Consider the following 19,322-nt stretch of genomic DNA (forward strand, 5'->3'; position numbering starts at 1 on the left):
CTCCTGCCACCTCCGTGCGTCTCATTGGCCAGGCCCCAAGCAAACCTCGGCTCCAGACTGGCGGCTGCACCTATCGCTCTGGCGGGGGGGACAGAGACATTTCCGCATTGGGGGGGGGCAGGAGGGTGGCTGATCCGACTGGAGGGGGAGGGGAGTTGTGTGGAGAAAGTGGGGGCTCCTAAGTCGGGAGGCGGCGGGCGGGCGGGTGAGCACGGGCTCCGGGTGTTCGCGTGCGACGGGAGTGGAGACGGGGCCGCGGCGACCACACTCGTGCATCCTGCGAGACTCGATCCCAGGCCCTCAGCTTCCCAGCCGCGGAAGGGAGAGGAAGGTGGGTGTCGCCTAGAGGGGCGGGCCGGGCTCGGGGCGACCTCCGTGTGGGGTCCTGCTCGGAAAGGCGTGGCCGGAGGCCGAGCGTGGGGCGTGGAAGAGTGAGGGGCGGGAGAGCCGAGGGCGTGCCGGGAAGGTCCGGGCCTCCCGGGGGGTCCCGTGGGGGGTGGCGGGGGCGGGGGAGGGCGAGCTGGGCCTCGGTGTCACCCCGAGCCGGGCCCCGGAGGCCGCGGGGCAGCTGCCTGCCGGAGTGCGGAATTTGCAGCGCCCCGAGAGCCGGGCTATTTATGGGCTGCCGAAAAGGTTGCGCTGCCCCTTCGCCGTCCTCCCCGCCTCCCGAGCGGCGCCGGGCGCCCGAGGCTCGCGGCTGGACGGCGGCTGGCGAGGGGCCGCGGGGTGCGGCCGGCCCCGGGCCTGCGGCAGTCCTGCCCTAGAGGGCGTGGAGACCAGCGGGGCGGTGAGAAAGCCGCTCTAGGTCCGCCTCTTCATTGATGAAATTTAAGTTCGTGTGGTTTTACCTTTTCCGGAGTCTCCAGTCCGGCCCCCGTTGGTGTCGGGATCGCAGAGTAGCCTGGAGTTCCCAAGCTGACTCGGTCCCACCAAGTTTCTGTCTTCTGGGATTTTTTTATTTTTTAAAGACTGATTTTTGGTCGTTTTATATGAATACTTTCTTAAGTAGCTAAACAACAGAGGAGAAAGAACACATCGGTTGTTGCTGGGAAGGAAGAGCGACCTTCCTTATAAAAAGCAGCTCCGAGAAATTGAAAAATTATAAACCAGGTTCTTTTTAATAAACCCCGAAAATGTCGAGATTTGTGCAAGGTAAGACATTTTGCTTCTTATCTCTTGGCTGCTTCGTCCGAATTTGGGTATTGGTTGTCTCTAGATTGGTGGGGTAGCTTGGGACTGGAAATGTTCACTTGGGATGCCGTTTGCCAAACCTTTTTGGTTAAATTGGTATGTGAGCTGTTTTACGCCACTTTCTGGCTTGGTGTTTCACATACGTGTATTTATGTCCCTGTGCCCTGAAGGGGTTAGTTCTGCCTTCCTAAAATCAGGTTTACTAGAATTTGGACTTCGCGGATAGAGACCTTAATAATTAAGACAGATTTTGACTGCTAATTAATTTTTGTTCCCTTCTTGTGGTCGATGATAAGTTATCTTTGTGGGAAAAGGGAACCGAGAGGGCTGGGGCAGGCAGAGGGATGTTCTAAGTCTACTGAAGAAGCTGTAGCGTTCTCCACGTCTACTCTTGTGTGTACGTGGATTGAGTCGCAGATCCATCTATTGCGAAATCAGGAGTGGTTTGTAGATACTGGAGGTCATTTCAGTCAGAGAGATGACTTTGCTGCAGTGCTGTTTGCTTTCTTCTTCTTTTTGAAATATGGAAAGATTTTAATTCCTTTGAATTTTAAAATTACATTTAAATTCTGTATGTGTGTGTAAAGAGGGTTTAGCAAATACCCATCAACTACGCTGTTGATGTAGTGTTGCCTGTATAAGTGTGTGTGGTATACACGTTGCAATTAGTGCTGCCTTAAACTTCTGTCACTAACTCTATAGAATTTGCCTTTTGATATGTAAGTAACTTTTCTTTCCAGACTCCAATGTGCTAAAGCTTCAGCCATCTTGCTTAGCCCAGCTAGTAAAGTTCTCGACCACTTAAGGTGATTCTCAGTAACGGTAGATGTACCTTTTTTTTTAAAAAAAAATATTTATTTATTTTTGTTATGCTAGTGATGCCCATCATTTGACCCGGGGAATGAAATGAAAATAATGAAATGAAAATGCCCTACCGAGTTATCCCTCACTTTATTAACTCTTCCTAAATTTTGGCTAATAGGTTAAAAGAATCTGCCTGCCTGCATTATTACGGAAACAGATGGGACCCTTATGTCTGCCTGCTTCCAGCACTAAGCTCAGAAACATCATTATGTTTTGTAGTTCACATTATGCTTTTTATGTGGCTAGAGATGCTTCATATGTTCTGATTTAATAAATTAATAAATGTCATGATCAAGATTAGGAAGGCATGATAACCTAGAAATTTTCTGGTCTTGTAAGTACCATAAAGCCAGTATTTTGTAAGAAATTTGCTAGAGAAAAGCAAACAAATCGCTTCTGTTAGGAATTAAAAAAATACCAACCTCAAGATATTCCACGCAGTTAGTGATTTTAGTATAGCCTACAGAGTTAGTGCCCTCGTACTTACGGTTTTTGCTGTTGAGGGGATCTTCAGATTTCTAGGTCGTACACCTAAGTGTCTGTGGACATCTGTCACTTTACACTTTTATCCACTTTTTAAAAGCCTGTTATTTTGAAATACACATTTTTCTAAAAGTTGCCCGGTTAAATGAAGAAATTAACATAGTTGCATTGACTTGACCATAAACTCAACTCTGATTCCTAGTCCCATGATGCAGCCAAGCTACCACGTCTGGTTTATTTGCTAACCACCTTTGCCTGGAATAGTAGCTTTCCTTTCAAACAGGCAGTTTTGCACAAAAGACGACACTCCAAGTGTTTTTAACTCAACCATGCTGTTTACCATTGCGTAATTTGGTGTGAACCCTCTGTGTTTGCCTTGGCTGCTGTTAGAAATGATAGAACTTGCTGGGTAATTTCAGAGTTGTCTGCACACATCAGTTTTCAGGTGCAGAAGTTGGAAATTATGTTTTTCATTCTTTAAAAAAAGCAATTCAATTCTTTGACCCCTCCTCCCAGAAGTTACTGATGTTTCCTTCCACTCCCTGGCACTCTGCTTGTGCTGTGTCATAAGGAAAGTGGTAGCTATCTTTGTAGACTGTCTCTCTTAAACTTCTGACCAGCAGAAGAGGTGCTTTTCTCATGACTTTACAGCTGATGAAACTTGTGTCTTGTCTAAAGATGAGCTGGTGAGAAGCCCTCAAATTCATGAGTTGTTTAAAACTTCTGTCTTTTCCAACACCTTTTGTTGCTTCTTATATTAAAGACTTTCTTTATGGGACTGGAGAGATGACTCAGAAGTTAGGAGCCCTGGACCTGGGTTCAGTTCCAGCACCCACATGGCAGCTTACAACTATTTTTAACTATAGTTCCAGGAGATCCAGTACCCTCACACAGACGTACATATAGGCAAAACAACAATGCACATAAAATAAAAATAAATTTTAAAAAATTTTAGGAATGCCCTGTTCTCCAAGTAGACTACCATTTTCTGTTGACAAAGATACTATATTCCTGGGGAAAACACAGTTTCTTGAAAGTAGATAGATGCTCTAAAAGATTTTGTTACAGGTAGCAAATGCACACAACCAAAAATGTTCCATATGCTTTTTTTTTGACTATAGTTTTTTATGACATACCTTAAATTGCACAAATACTGAGACAGATGAAACGGCATGGCCCTAGATTTGACTCCTGTTACTGAAAGATGATTTTAGACACTTTTCTGAACCTATGTGAAATTTGGATATTGGACTGGAGTGTAGTTGAGCGATGAAGCCCATGTTTAGGATGGGTGAGACACTGGATTCCGTCTCCTGTCCACATCTCCTCTGCTAGGTGTTGGTGCTTGTGCCTAGGGATTATTGAGAACCTGAACTAGGGTGTCAAGTGACTGCGCTAGGCAAATACTGTATGGCCAGTAACTTTAATAAACAATGGTGGCTTTTCAGAACCTGACATGCCAGCAGAAATACAAATGACAGTTCTGGGTTTTCATACTTCAGATTTAATTTTCAGGTTTGGTTACTTGAAAGTTGATATATTAAAAAAATTGCTAACCTGTACGAGGGCTGAAGAGGAGGACAGGGCAGGGTAAAGCTTGAATAGTACGGAGGTAAATAAATACAAGGTACATTTTAAAGTTCGGCTGACACATTTTTTTTCTTGAATGCTCATGGTCCGCATTTCACTATGTTGGATTTCCCTTAAGGTACATGCTCGGGTTCAGTAGACTGCGTGTCATGAACTAGTCATTGAGAGTGCACACTTGGTGTGATACAGAACATAGGGATGCTACACTTGACCGCACTTCAAATCTAAGCACTGCTTTGATAGAAAACTAGTTGTCTTTTAGACCATAAGAAGTTAGTGGGAAAGCTGGGCGGTGGTGGCGCACACCTTTAATCCCAGCACTCTGGAGGCAGAGGCAGGCAGATCTCTGGGAGTTCGAGACCAGCCTGGTCTACAGAGCTAGTTCCAGGACAGGAACCAAAGCCACAGAGAAACCCTGTCTTGAAAAACCAGAAAAAAAAAAAAAAGTTAGTGGGACATTTTCAGTTAATAAAAACATTTACTACTATTAGAGAGGTGAGGTCTCCATATGTAATTACTGGACAAATAAAGGCCTCACTTTCTTTGCATATGTCCCTAAGTCTGTATTCTTCAGGAGCCAAGTGGTACTTTCTCATAGGTCATATCTCATATCTCAAGCTACTGTATTCTCTTGCCTACCTGTGACATTGCTTGTCGCTGGTTTTCTCTGTTGCTCAGATTATTGAAGGGCCTCCTCCACTTTCCTGAATAAGTGGACACTGCCTCTTTCCTGCCTGTCATATTTGGAGGTGGTATCATCAGCAGTCGTCGGCTATTGCTAGGTTTGTCATTGGATGCCATTTGGTATTTTCCTTTTAAAAAAAAAACATATTCCTAAATATTTGGAAATGGCGGAGAGACTGATGCTGTTTAGCCAGCCAGCTAAGACTAGGTTAGATGCTTAATACTGTAATTCTAGACGTGTTTTCACAACTATGAATATGTCATTGTCTGTCTAAGATATGTAAAAATGTCTTTTATTCTTAAAATTTGAAGTATTCTAGTTCAGGAAAATCCATATAAATACATCTGTATTGCTTAAAAAATATGCATGGCCCCATTTGTTAGAAGATTTTGACTGTTGGTGATTCCTGTGGTAGGTGGCAGGTGGTCAACAAAGATTACTGAGCTAATTATAGCTCAGGGGTCTCAGATGAAAGGGTGTGTTGGTTGTCAAGGTCAAGCTTTGGCCTGGTTCTTCTCAGACCTTGAATCCTCTTGCTTATCATTAAAATGACTGAGATAGTTTGCCCAGGAGGACTGTGGTATGCATTAAGTTAGGAGTGTGACAGCCGTGATGACTAAAGCACATTCCTTAAAGCTGTAGATTAGTTTATGACGCTGCTGGAGGGTGGGGTGTGACTTCAGTTCAGTTCAGTCCTCTGTGTAAATATTTGGGGAATTCAAAATGAAGAATTGGCCCAAAGTTTGGCTGTCTTTACTCTTGTACTTCATAATCTCTGTGATTAAATTCCCTTTCTGAGCCTTTCTTCTAAGTAAAATTGATGATTTTCATGTGTGAAAGACTATTGAGAAAAAAATTGATAAAGAATATTAGAGAGATAAATATTAATGGGTACACTTCTTGGAAGATACATCGAAAGGTTTCTGTAAGAGAGCTTTTCTTGCAGTAGCCCTCCACAGAAACCGTTGTATATGTGCATGTGTTTCTTCAGAGATGAATTGTAGCCAACTTCAAATAATGGGAGAACTTGTGGTGGGAATATAAACTGACCTGATAAAATGTTTTATATAAAAGAGCAATCTGCTATAGCTTTCTACTTTCCACCAAGCTTTATTTGGTACTTTTTGTACAAATGCATGCGTTGTGAGTTCTCAGAAGTCTGGGGAGTTAATAGAAATAAATAACCTTTTTTATTGGTGAAAATGAATAAAAGATGTATTCACTTCCCATAATGCTATTCATCCCAAAATTATTTGTACAGTGGAGAAAATGATGATTTTGCTTCTGCATGTATACTATTGGAATATATTCTACAGTGTTAGACCATGTTTGTATGGAGATACTCAGATTTAAATGAGTGAAGGATGGCTGATTGGAGCCCTTTGATATAGTGTGGGATTCTTTAGAAACTGGAGGTTTTCCAAAGACCGTGGCCCTTCTAAAAACAACCTGCAATTGCTTTTCTAAAATATTCAATTTGAACTTGGAGAAACAGTGTTTGAATTGTGAGCAGTTCAGGTCTTTTAGTAGATTGTCCCCAGCATGGTTACTATTAATTGAAACAATATTTCTTAGATCTCTAAGAGTCTATCAGACATAGATTTTTCTATTAATAGCTCACGAAATTCTTTGGAAGTTGGGCTTGCTAAATCATTCCAAGAAAATGAAATTTTGTGGTATTTGGTTGAGCAATTTTTGTGTAAAAAACTACAATAATGATGCATTTGAAAACTGTTTCCTGGTGAACTTAATTGGTCCAGGCATCTCCTTTAGTTCGTTGTAAAGTAATTGTCTAAGGCTCCGATTCTGCTTCTGCCAATAGTTCCCATTGTTTATTTTTCTCAGTCGTAACCAAAAGAAACTGGTTGTGCCCCCCACCCCCAACCATTTTGACAATTAGGGATTGTTTCTGAGAACCACTGAGAAATAAGCTATTTGTTGTCTTACTTAGCTTAAACTACGATGGTGGCGCATGCCTTTAATCCCAGCACTAGGGAGGCAGAGGCAGGCGGATCTCTGTGAGTTCGAGACCAGCCTGGTCTACAGAGCTAGTTCCAGGACAGGCTCCAAAGCCACAGAGAAACCTTGTCTCGAAAAACCAAAAAAAAAAAAATAAATAAAAGTTTTATTTTCCCCAACTTTCCTAGGTATTTTTGTTTTTCTTGTGCAAATCAAGAGTTTTTTTATTCCTTTGTGTTTACTTGTATCTTAAAAAAAACAATGCAGACCTATTCATTGTATTCATGGACTTGAAATAGTCATGTTATGCTTAGTCTACTTTTTACTTGCTAGTCACCAAGTTGTACAAACACTGTTGTAGGGAACAGCTTTTTGAGAACAGCTCTTTTTCTCCCTTGGCCACAGTAACCTGAAAAGCTGTCTTGGCAAAAGCTGATAAATATTTTATTCATGTTTCATGTTATATTTTTGCTTAGAATTATAAAGCTTCATCCATAAAGAAAAACAGTCACACTGTTTTAGGCCAATTCATACAACTGATTATTCTTGGTAATAAACTATATATTGCCTAATTTTTTTCCCATTGCTCAGGAAACAAATAATAAGGAAAAGTAGAGGAGCATAGGATGCAGTAAGAGAATGTTTGGATGTTTAGATTTATTATCACCTGATTTCATCATATGATAGACAGTTGGGTTTCTGGATTTCATATTCATTTGATGCCGTGGGCCTGAATTAATAGACCATGTAAATGTACTGTAAATGTATGAGTTAAAAAGAGAAGCAGACAGGTTGCCAGACAACAGGACGTGGGTACCATTAGAGAAATATCTTCTCTGGGCTCATTTCTTTATCTTTGAGGTAAGGGATAGGTTAAGGTTCTTCCAGGCTTAAAAGTGCGTCTAAGTGTACATATCAATATATAGGACAGGGCTGCCAGATAATTTTTGGCTCTTGATGACTTTATGTTACACTGCTTCCCCTTGGTGTGGCTTTCTTCTCAGCTACTAACTCTAAAAATGAAATGATTCTATTTAACAAAGGTACTTTGAGTGTTTTCCACACGTGATAGTTTATTCTTTGAGATTTTAAGAACTGTTCTAGATTGGAGATGTTGTTCATTCTGTAGTGTTAACAGTTGCTTAGTATGCAAGAAACACTGGATTCTGTCACTAGTACTACCAAAAGAAGTGGACTGAATTATATGAAAACAAGGTTAATTTTAATGAGAAGTTTAGTTTATGTATTTTACCAGTTTTTGTATAAAGAGAACAATGCATGATTAGCAGAACTCCTAAGTATTCTCATAGTAGTGTTGTTGTCATTTATTGGCTGGGAATGCCACCCAAGAATAGAGCACTTGCCAAGAGGAACAAAGCCCTAGGAGAGATCTCTGATGGGTCTCACCCCAGGCAGTTATTAAACATTCATATGGGTCTTTTCTCAACCCCTCTCTCTTTCTCTCTCCTGCTTTCTGAACAAGGAACACGTTTCTATACAATACTTTGTCAACTTATTCAATTGTGTCACTAGTCAAAATTACATTAATATTTCATGTTTAAACTAATCATCTGTAAGAAATTAGGCCAATCTGGGTCTGGTGCCATCTTAGAAACATGCCCTTGAGGTGTAGAAGTGGTGACAAGAAGAACTAGAAGCAGGACTGCAATAAGTATCAAAAGAAATGAAATGTTATCAGAGCAATACTGGCAGTGTTTGCTCATTAGAAATGCATATGCTCCCTACTGCCAAACTGTTGAGTCAGCATGCCTGGGAGCTTGCCCAGGAATCAGTGTTTTAACTAGCTCTCCGGGTTATTTATATGCAAATTAAAGTTTTAGATGTACTCATCTAGAAGTCACAGAGTAGGTAATAACAACCTTTGTGACTTTTACTAGCTATGACCATTCAAAAAAGTACCTCAGTCTGGGTTTAAGATATGCCTAGGAGAGTTAAGAGCACTTGTTGCTCCTTCAAGGACCCATGCTTAGTTCCCAGCACTCACATGGCTTAGAACCATCTACAACCCCGTCTCATGGACTGTGAAGCATTCTTCTGGTCTCTGCAGTCACCAGTCATGTACATTGTACACACATATGCAGTCAAGACACTCATACACATTAAGATAAAATAAATAAACATCTCCTTTACATTGTAAGAGAAAAGAAATTCCTGGATCATAAATTTGTATTTACTTCAGTAGACATGGAATATTCCACCAAATAAGGAAGACAGTACAGCGATGGGAATCAGTTCATACCTCTTGGCATCACAAGAGTAGAGTGGTAGGCAGGTTGGTTAGAAGGTCATTGTCCCCCTGAACAGAAGAGTGAAAATGCTAGGGTAAATTAAGGAAGTATTGAAAATAGAAAGAGAATGGAATTGTAGTGATCCAAATAAGCAGTTTTGTTACTGGATTGATGGTAGTGTGAAGGCAACAGACGGAGGAGCCAACTTTGTGACTTCTGCTTTGGTCTGGATGATTTAAGGGCAGAAAGTGTAGTCTTGATGATGATTTCAGTTTTAGACAAAAAAAAGGTGAGTTGAGGTAATTTGAGTATTGAGGTATAAAAGATCTAGAAATGGTAGAGAAGACAAGTCTGGAGCTGGTGATTTGGATGAGAGGTACATATTTGAGACATAACAATAAGAAGAGCCTAGGAGACAATGGCTTGGTAAGGTGCTTGACACCAAGCTTGAGGACCTGTATAGTAGAAGGAGAGAACCAGGTTCTGTAAATTGTCTTCTGACATCTAACATCTGCGTGTGACCTCTTTTTTTTTTTTTGATTTTTCGAGACAAGGTTTCTCCATAGCTTTTGGTTCCTGTCCTGGAACTAGCTCTTGTAGTCCAGGCTGGCCTGGAACTCACAGAGATCCGCCTGCCTCTGCCTCCCGAGTGCTGGGATTAAAGGCGTGCACCACCACCGCCTGGCCTGCATGTGACCTCTTATGGAAACTATTTGTTACTATTAGTGAGATTGGTGAGGAACTACATAAAGAGGAAAAAAATGGTTTGGAGACAGTCTTTAGGGAACTCAGTAGGAGAAAGGGGGAGCCAATTGTGGAAACTGAGACATGACACAAAGGTGAGTCAGGATGTCAGATACTTCTGAGTAATGGAGCCCAAAGAATTTGAAGGACAGGAGAACCTGGTTAGCTTGAATTGGTGTACATAATCAGTATATATTTCAGTGTGAAAACAATGAATGCATTATTTTTTCCAGTTGTGATTACCTTCTTGTAATTTTATTTTTGTTGTTTAATTTGAATACTTGGGAGGCACAGGTGGGTAGGTTTCTGAGTTCGAGGCCAGCCTATTCTACATAGTGAGTTCTTGTACAACCAGAGCTATGTAGAGACCCTGTCCAAGAAAAAAAAAAGACTGTGGGCTATCGGTATCTGTGGACTTCCAAGGAAGACTAATGAGATGGGAGACTAAATAAATGAGTGGTGAGGTAGACTGGGGGATCTTCACCTTTTTTGCTCATGCTTTCTGCTGGGTTTCTGAATGTCCCATTATGTCATCCCCACCCCTTCACCTCCCTCATAGGTAGACTTTTCTTTCCTACCTGCTAGTTCCCAAATAACCAACACAGAGATGTAATATTAATTATAAATGCTTGGCTAATAGCTTATGCTTATTACTGACTAGCTCTTACAACATAAATTAACCCATATTTCTTATCTACCCTCTGCCACGTGGCAGTTCTTTCTTTCAACCCAGCGTGTTGTGACTCCCAAGACTCTACCTTTCTTCTTCCCAGCATCCTGCTAGTCTGGGTCTCTCACATAATCTTTTTCCTGCCCAGCTTTTGGCCAGTTATCTTCTTTCTTAAACCAATCACAGCAACATATATTCATATGGTGTAAAGGAATGTTCTACATTTCTCCCTTTCTGTCCAATTAAAAAAGGAAGGTTTTAACTTTAGCGTAGTAAAATTATATATAACAAAAACAATTACTAAGTAAGAATTACAGAGAAAATAGTATTTATCTTATCTTTGTGAGTCTAAAGTTTTATACCTAATTTACCTTTTTAACCGAGGAAAACTTTAAGTCTAATTATTTAGTCTTTAACTCCATCAGAGACTCCAGAAGTGTGAAGTGTTACCTAACAACAAGGACATCTGGTTGCCTGGACAGTCATCTTCAAGTCTTTTGTAACAGTGAGTCATCTACCTTTGACCTACAGGCGTAGAATATCCGGCAGACATTCTGAGAAGCGGAGATTTCTAAAGGAACTGCCATACCTTATCTTAGCTAAGTTTATCAGTCATTTTCTTTTGCATCCTGCTGGTCCAGTTTGGACAGCAGTTGAGGCAAGGGCAGTTTCTTTGCTCAGATGGCTAACTTTTGCCATAAAGAAAATAAACTTCGTATGGAGGTTCTTTGATGCCCATCATCTCTGAAGTAAATTGGTGCTGCTGGTAGCAGATGTGTCTCACTGTCAAGAAAAAGCTTATGTTATTTAAACATTTTAAATTCCATATTTTGTAGAACTTTGAAGTGTTTGAAGACAATCTTAATCTAAATATATGTTTATGATCTTAAAAACACACTTAACATGACTATCAGGATGACTATTAATGTGTATTTAATTATACATTGCATTTTTGAGTTACATAAAAACAATACTCCAAACAAGAGTAGAAACATACATTACAGTACAACAAAATTAACTTTAAATTTGTATTAATAAACCAAAATCCATACCATTGTAAAATACTTTGAGACTAATAGTTTTTTTGGATTAAAGTAGATTCAAGAATCTATTCTTTTTTCTATAATTTCTATATCATATCCCCATTTTTTCTTTTAGAAAGAGATCTTTGAATATAACCTTTTGTTTACCTTTTTTTCCTGACTATGACCAATAACGGCTTGTAACTAACCGCCCTTAAATAATAAGAAACATCCATAACCCATCTTTTGGGAATGTGGGTGTTGTTTTTTTCTAGACTGCTACCTGTTGCCTGGGGACACTGACGTCTTTGGAGGAATCTTTAGAAAATCAGGATATTGTTAAGTCTTGGCTGAAGTATTCTGTGAGTCTGGATCATCTCACACACTGTTACCCATTTAGAGATTTATTTCCATCTGGATTTGTCTTACTGAGCATCTGTAACCTTTTTTGTCTGCATGAGCAAAACCCCAAACCCACCGTGCAGCGCACCAGCAGAGCCCACATATCAGGCAACAACTGAGAGACGTCTTTGTGTACCACAGCCCATGTGAGAGACTGCAGAAATATGTCATGCTGGCAGCTGCCAAGAGATGCATCTCTTGGCAGCATGAGAGACATGAGATTAGGAAGCCGTGTGTGGCTCCGTGTGTGTGTGTGTGTGTGTGTGTGTGTGTGTATTTATTACCTTTTTAAAGCTTTCTCATGTCTTAGTGATGTTTGTGCACCACACTGGAATGCCATTTTTAGGCAGACTTTTTTCCACCCACTAGTTCCCAAATAATGGACCCAGAGACTTAATATTAATTATAAATGCTTGGCTGATAGCTTGTACTTTTCACTAACTCTTACAACTTAACCCATATTTCTTATCTGTCTTCTGCCACATAGTGGTACCTTGTTTCAACATGGCATGTTTATCTCCTGTTTCCTCTGCATCTCACTTGCGACTCCTGAGACTCCACCCTTATTCCCAGCATCCTCCTAGTCTGGGTCTCACACAATCTCTTCCTGCCCAGCTTTTGGCCACTCATCTTCTTTCTTAAACCAATCACAGCAACGTCCATTCACACAGTGTAAAGGAATATTCCACACACACACACACACCCCTGCCTTCTGCACCTGGATAGTGGAAAGTTCATAATGTTGAAATTTTAGTTCTTGTGAATAAGCAAGAACTAGATCATAGTAGGAAGTGGGGCTGAGAAAAACAATTACTGCTTGGACTGTATGACATTTACTAAAAGTATAATGAAACCAGCCAAATAATTCTAGTAAGTTCTAGTAAGCCCAGTTTTGTGTGATGAGGAACAATTCTGTTGGTTAGATATGTAGACTTTGGAGGAGGGTGATAGTTAAGAATTTTTATTCTAAAATTTAAAGAAAGCCTGACTAGAGGAAAATGAATAGGATGTATTGATTTACTGTAGTGGAATGGAGCTCAGGACAGAAAAGCAAAACAAAAAACCCTTGCTTTGTAGGCCCCAGCATCTGCCTGCACTGTGACCTTGCGGAAGGCATCAAACTATTTCAACCTCAGATTCCTCCAGAAAGTGAGGAGAGTAGAAGAGTAGATTCATTGTTCTCTCATTCTCTCATCTTTAAAAATGTTTTGGTTTAGGAGTGTGGTAATGAAATGTTTGATTGCTAATTTACTTTCTATCTGAAGTAGTAGAGGATCAATTCTCTTTGGTAGGAAGTGGGAAGAGAAGAAATCATCTTTATGAGGTTGGGAATCTTGCATTATTCCAGGGATTCTTTCATTGACCTTCCCTTAGAAACACAGTTGTCATTGCCAGAAGTGTAACTTGATAATGTTAAGTCCTAGAAAAATTCTTCAGTCTGTTCCTTACCTTCCAGAAATTGCAGACCTTCCTTTAAATAACTGGAAAGAAAAACGGGTTTTAGCTCTGTGCCTTCTGTCTACAGTGAAGCATAAAAGGTCACTGCTCTTGCTGAGCCAACCATCCTCCCAGCCTTTTAATTTCATTTTTAAATAAGATCTCACTATGAAATTCAAGCTGTTTTCAAACTTGTACTCTTCATGCCTAGCCTTTTGAGTATTGGGGTTTCAGGTGTGTGACACCATATCCAGCTATTCTGTATATCCTTTACTTCATAAAGCCATCCTTATTTCTTAATCATTAAAAATATAATTTTATAGTAGTAGCACATTGTCAGGGGAGTGAAACTCTAGCAGATGGGGTAGAAGAGGGTAATGTGCTTGTTACCATGGTCTTACCTTGTAGAAGCTGATTATATTGAAACTAGGATAGAAGGAATACAGATCGTTCCCTCTGAGCATCTAGTACTTAACAAAGGAGTGCTCTTATAACTCAAATTTGAATCTGTGTTTGATATTCTTTGAGGATATGTCTGCAGGTTGGACCTACTAAAGTTGGTAGAAATCTAATAACATCTTTCAACCAGCCTTTCCTACTTGGCTTAATAGGGAGGATACTGACATGATCTGTTCTTCTTATTTTCACCGTAAGCCTTATAAATTAATTGGTCGTCTCTTCTAGAGAGGGAACCTTTGAAGTTGTTTTAATTTCCTCCATTTAGCTAAATCTCAAGTAGCCCTTTTGTTATATTTGAGCTTCACATTTACACTTAGCTTTAGCTCAAGTTGGCATTTGCCCAGAGCATAAGTTAAATGTTCCATTCACTGTTTTTTAGGGATGTGACTGTCATATTTAATTTCAGGGGAAAATGGCAGTCTATAAATAACTTCTAAGTCTGATAATTCTTTTTGTTTAAAAAATTATTGTATATTTATTTCAGGATCTGTTCAAACTGATTTGTGGAACAGAACAAAACAGTTTCTGTTTTTTTGTTTTTTTTTTTTTAATACATGCCTTTTTGTTCCTTCGTATTAAGAGTCTTCTTCTAAATTATTTGTCAACTGTTGTGAGAATTGAATTTGGTAGATTTTCTTATTTCTCTTTGCTTTTGATTGTGGGTGCATATTACCCGCTGCTTTAAGTTTTTTCTCCTTGATTTCTCAGCAATAATGAACTGTAATCTGGAATTGTAAACTAACATAAACCCTTTCTCCCCTGGAGGTTGCTTTTTGCCAAGCTGATTTATCAAAGCAGCAGAAATGAAACAAGAACACCCTGTCGGGCAAGAAACTTAGTCCTGTCTGACTAAAGTTATCTCTGGGATTGTGAGAACATGCTACCCTTATTCCCAATTTTCTGGGCTTTAGTTTTCACCAACAAAAGTAACTTTAGAACTGAGCAGTGTGTACTATTGCTGATTTTCAGGCAAGGTGTGGGTTCTGACCCTTTGTCTGGAAACTTAATCTCTGCTAGCTAAAGTAACTCAGGATCTAGGTTCCCAGTCCTTTCTCCTTGTTGATTTGATTCTCAGGTGTTTTCTTGGAGAAAATTTATGCCAAGCCTTAAAAAACCAAAACCAAAACAACAACAAAACAAAAAAAAAAAGAGTTAATTTGTTCCCCAGTTTTTTGCCACTATGATCTATTTGCTTTTCTGGTTCATCAAACCAAAACTGCTTTGAACTTTTTCCTGTTCATTTACTAAAGACAGTCCTATCTAACATGGGTTTAATTCCGCAAGTAAAAAGATTTCCTTTGAAGATTAGCTCGAAAGGGCCACCAAGCCTATTTATATTTTTAAGTTGAACTGCAATTTAGGGACAGAAGGGGTAATTGAGACAGTTTTACTAGTAGGGTAGCCTGGCCTTGAACTCACAGGTCCAACTGTTTCTGCCTCCTAAGTGCCAGGCTTAAAGGAGTACACCACCATCTCCAGCAAAATTTGTGGGGTGGGTGGATTTGTTTGTTTTAGACTTAGGATTGAACCCGGGTCTTCAGACATACTAGGCACACACTATACCACTGACCTACACCCACCCTCATAGGAATAGAAACAAAAAAAGCCAAAACTATTCATATATACTTCTCTGACCGCAGTATTTGTCTGTCGTCTGTCTTGTCTGTGTGTCTTTCCCCTCTTCTCTTCTTTCTCTTTCTTCAGTCCCCCCACCCCCCAGCTTTTTAGGAAAGAGGCCTAAGTTGCCTTAAATGGCTAAAAAATACTCATAATAGGGAATAACATTTCAATATTTTTGTGACTTTATCCTGATAGAAAGCCACAGTGTGGCCGTTAGATACAACCCCAGCTGAGTATGATTACGACTCAAAACTTTGGAATACAAACCAGTGTTTCTGAACATTTTGGGATAGATGGCAGGAGACTGGAGGGAGGATACGCTGATGATCTGGTCTCTTGAGAATGGAGGAGAGGGATGTTTCTCAGTACTTGTCTCTACTTCGTATCTCTTGGATTATACGTGCCATGATTCAACATTAAAGATTAAAAAAACATTAATTTTTAAAAAAGATGAATATTTACTATATACTGTCTGGCCCCAATACAAACTTGGTGAAGGAAAATTTTGGCTGAAGTATAAAAGATTACCTGCAAATACCATCCTACAGCTACACCTATTTTCTAGAAATCAAAGGAGGTTCTCTAATGTGCCCAGTGCACCGGCCTCTACCACTCTCTAACAAGATTGGAGGCTATGGAAAGAAAACTAAACTCTATAGGACACTCTAGAAGTAAAGTTTCCTGCAATCTATCCATTCTTCTGCTTATAGCCCTCCCCTAGAAACAATGTTCAATTATTAGGGCAATTAAGACTCATTCTCCCTTTTCAACCAAAGACCCTTAACAATACAAGGAAAACTAGAAAGCTTTATTGGGAGCCCCCAGACGTCACCATCAACTGGTACACGTAGGACACATTTTAAGTCCGTTTTCTGACTTGGTTCTGTTTGTTTTTTGGGGACTTCCAAAAAGCCTAATTTTTCTCCTTGTGTCCTAACAGGCCTTCCTGTTACCTTCCCAAATGGGGAAAGTTTTTCCTTACTCTAGGTTTACTGCTTTTTTAGTGCCCAGAGATTATCCCTAAAATGTAACCAAATAACTATAGTAGCCTAAGAACTTTGGATAACACAGAGCCTCAGGCTCCAAAGACTCAGCTGTTGCGCCCTGCCTTCTCAGTGTGAAAGGACACAGCTGGAAATCACACTCTCACGTGACCTTTCAGGGTTAAAGGTACTGAAGACAGAGTGACAAGCGACACGTTTACAGATTTCCCAAGTCAAATTTGTTCACTCTAAAGACAGAGACAGAAACTTCTATGTTTGTTAATGTTTTGCCGTATGTGTTTATCTTTGTTTTCACGTAATTGTATGTCATTTTATGTTAAGACAACATAAAACTCAGTCCTCCCTCGAAATTTCCCACAGTAATTGAGTAAAATACTTGAGGCCATTTAAATAATACCAGCAAACAATAGTTTTCAAAATACCTAGATAAGCTTACTCATTCTCATTGTGTTTGATAAAATGGCTATGTTTTTATTTTAATAACTAAATCATATTTTAAGGTAAATTTTAACATAACATTAAAAGACAAAAGCCATTGCCTATCTACTTGTGACTCATCTTTCAAAAACAGGCTTTTCAAGTTTCTTATTTAAGTTTTAAAGAAAGAAGAAAGAACTGTACAGAAACCAATCTGTTGGTTCCTGCTCAGTCTACTTAAGACTTTATCAGGCTAGGCTTCATGTCTTTAAACTAAAAACGTATATGCCTTATTTATATTAAGAGTAATATCTTTAAAAGTACAGATTTAGATTAAGGATGGATATAAAAGATGATATGATCAGCAGTATGATGAAAAAACCTTTGGTGTTTGTAAAACTATATCTGATTATTAGGGCATATGTGTGTCTACGTGTGCTGTGATTTTATAATGTTTACATAATACCAGATTGGCTTATAATTAAGTGGTCATGTTAATTAAAACTGTCAACTTAGCCCATATTCATTTTAATTAATAAGGTAAGATTTTAAAACAAAAAGACAGATACACTGTCTGGGTTGAAATGTTATTTGGTTGGTCCCTCTCTCAGCTCTGGTCCTGTAAATAGTCTAAAGACTACTGGAAAGTAAAGTAGTTTTTAGGGCATGAGGCTTCTGTACCAGGTTTAACTTCTCCTCATGGACAGAGTTGCCCTCATCTGGACAGTTACCTTCTAGGCTCTGTTATTCCTCAATTAAAATTGAGAAAATTACTCAGCACTTTTCTTTCAGGTTGTTTTCTTTCTTTCTCTTTGTTTGTTTGTTGTTGTTGTTCTGAGACAAAGTTTCTCCTTGTAGCCTTGGCTATTCTCGAACTCACAGAGGTACACTTGACTCTGCCTCCAAGTACTGAAATTAAAGGCATTTGCCACCACTGACCTGCTTTCAGCTTTAAGTTTTATATATATTTTTTTTGAAAAAATTTAAAATCATATATATATTTATTTTTTCAAAATAAATTTAATAGTTTATACTAATCATCCTAGGCTTCTAATTAAGAAATTGAGACTTAGCCAGGCAGTGGTGGCACACGTTTTAATCCCAGCACTTGAGAGGCAGAGGTAGGAGGATTTCAGTGAGTTCAAGGGCAGGCTGGTCTACAAATCAAGTTCCGGGACAGCCAGTACTGTTACACAGAGAAACCCTGTCTTGGGAGAAAATGAATAGAGTCTTAAATCTGGTTTAATTGAAAACTATGTTTTTGCTAAGTAACAACTAAATTTTAAAGCAAGGCTTGTTTTTCAGCACTTGGTAAGTGACCTATGGGTGTTGTTTAGTAAGCGTCCTTGTAAACTGATGCTAAACAGAGAGACTAAAGGGGCAGGCAGAATTTTAACCCCTGCCCCCGTGCAGCTGCATTCCATGGAATGATGGACACTCTGACCTACAGCTCTGGTGACCCATCTGTTCTGTTGATTCAGAGATTGGACTCAACCAGTTTACATTCTATGAACAGGAAGGCCAACACAGGAAACTTTGTCCAGTGCTTCCAAGAGAAAGCACACAGTCAGCAAGACCTTTACCCATATCAGCTAATAACATAGATAAAGAAAATTAAAGGAGCCCAGGGCTCCTCCCAAGTTCCAAGTTACCCCTGTGCACCTCATCCTTGTGTGGTCTTAATAGTAGAAAAAGAAAAAGTTAATTTGGGGCTATTTACATTTGCTTACAAATACCCAACGGAAAAGTGGAAACAAAAAAAAATAGTGGTAATAATACAAAACTAGACATTAAAAGAGACAGTAGTTCAGGTCTTATATAGACCTTCCCATTAAATCCTGTGTATGGGCTACTAGCATGCCAGGTAGCGTTGACTTTAGCTGTAATACAAAGATAACTTCTATTTATATGAATCTTTTAGGTATATTTTTGTAAGTCTATCATAAATAGTTGTAACTTTACTCCATATTTTAGTTTTCTTCATTATTTTTCTTTTTACTCTGTTGTTACTCAGTGTTCATACTGTTTTCCTTTTAATCTATTTCACAATTGGATTCTTTATTGGCTCTTTCCCTTGCTGAGGGCATCAGTTGGCATAATCATGTTGCTCTGACTTAAACTCTGTATGTTAATCATATAAAATTTGTATCTTCTATGATATGTGACAATTTCAGCTAAACTCCTGTGAAAGGACGATTGCAGTTAAACTTATAAGAATGAATGTTTTACTTGCATGTATGTAAGTGCATCATGTGTGTGCCTGGTGCTTGCAGAGGTCAGAAGAGGGTGTCAGATCCCCTGGAACTGGAGTTAACAGTTGCAGTTGCCATGTGGGAGTTGGGAACTGAACTCAGATCATCTTTATGAGCAGTAAGTGTTTTTAGTCATTGAGCCATCTCTCCAGTTCCTCCCCAATTTTTTTATGATTTCATGCATTTATACAATGTATTGTGATTATATTTAGTCCCCATTACCCTCTGGTATTCCCCTATTTCCCTCAGAACCCCCTTTTCCCACCTAGTTCCC

General features: G+C 39.5%; 1 protein-coding gene across 2 annotated transcripts in view; it reads left to right on the forward strand.

Annotated features, from left to right (window-relative positions):
- The first annotated feature begins 163 nt into the window (after positions 1 to 163).
- Ugp2 (UDP-glucose pyrophosphorylase 2) overlaps positions 164 to 19,322 on the forward strand; it is a 56,708-nt gene continuing 37,549 nt past the window's right edge. The window contains exon 1 of one of the 2 annotated variants that reach the window (XM_041668780.1): positions 164 to 331. Coding sequence is in view for 1 of the 2 variants with exons in the window: in XM_041668779.1 (XP_041524713.1) it covers positions 1,134 to 1,152 (19 nt within the window). In the remaining variant the exon portion in view is untranslated. Of the gene's footprint in view, positions 332 to 567; positions 1,153 to 19,322 lie in introns of those variants that run through there. The other variant, XM_041668779.1, reaches the window with a different exon arrangement.

Source organism: Microtus oregoni, unplaced genomic scaffold (genome assembly GCF_018167655.1).
Source record: "Microtus oregoni isolate MIOR12 unplaced genomic scaffold, Mior012 000019F_ref0000042, whole genome shotgun sequence".
NCBI lineage: Eukaryota > Metazoa > Chordata > Mammalia > Rodentia > Cricetidae > Microtus > Microtus oregoni.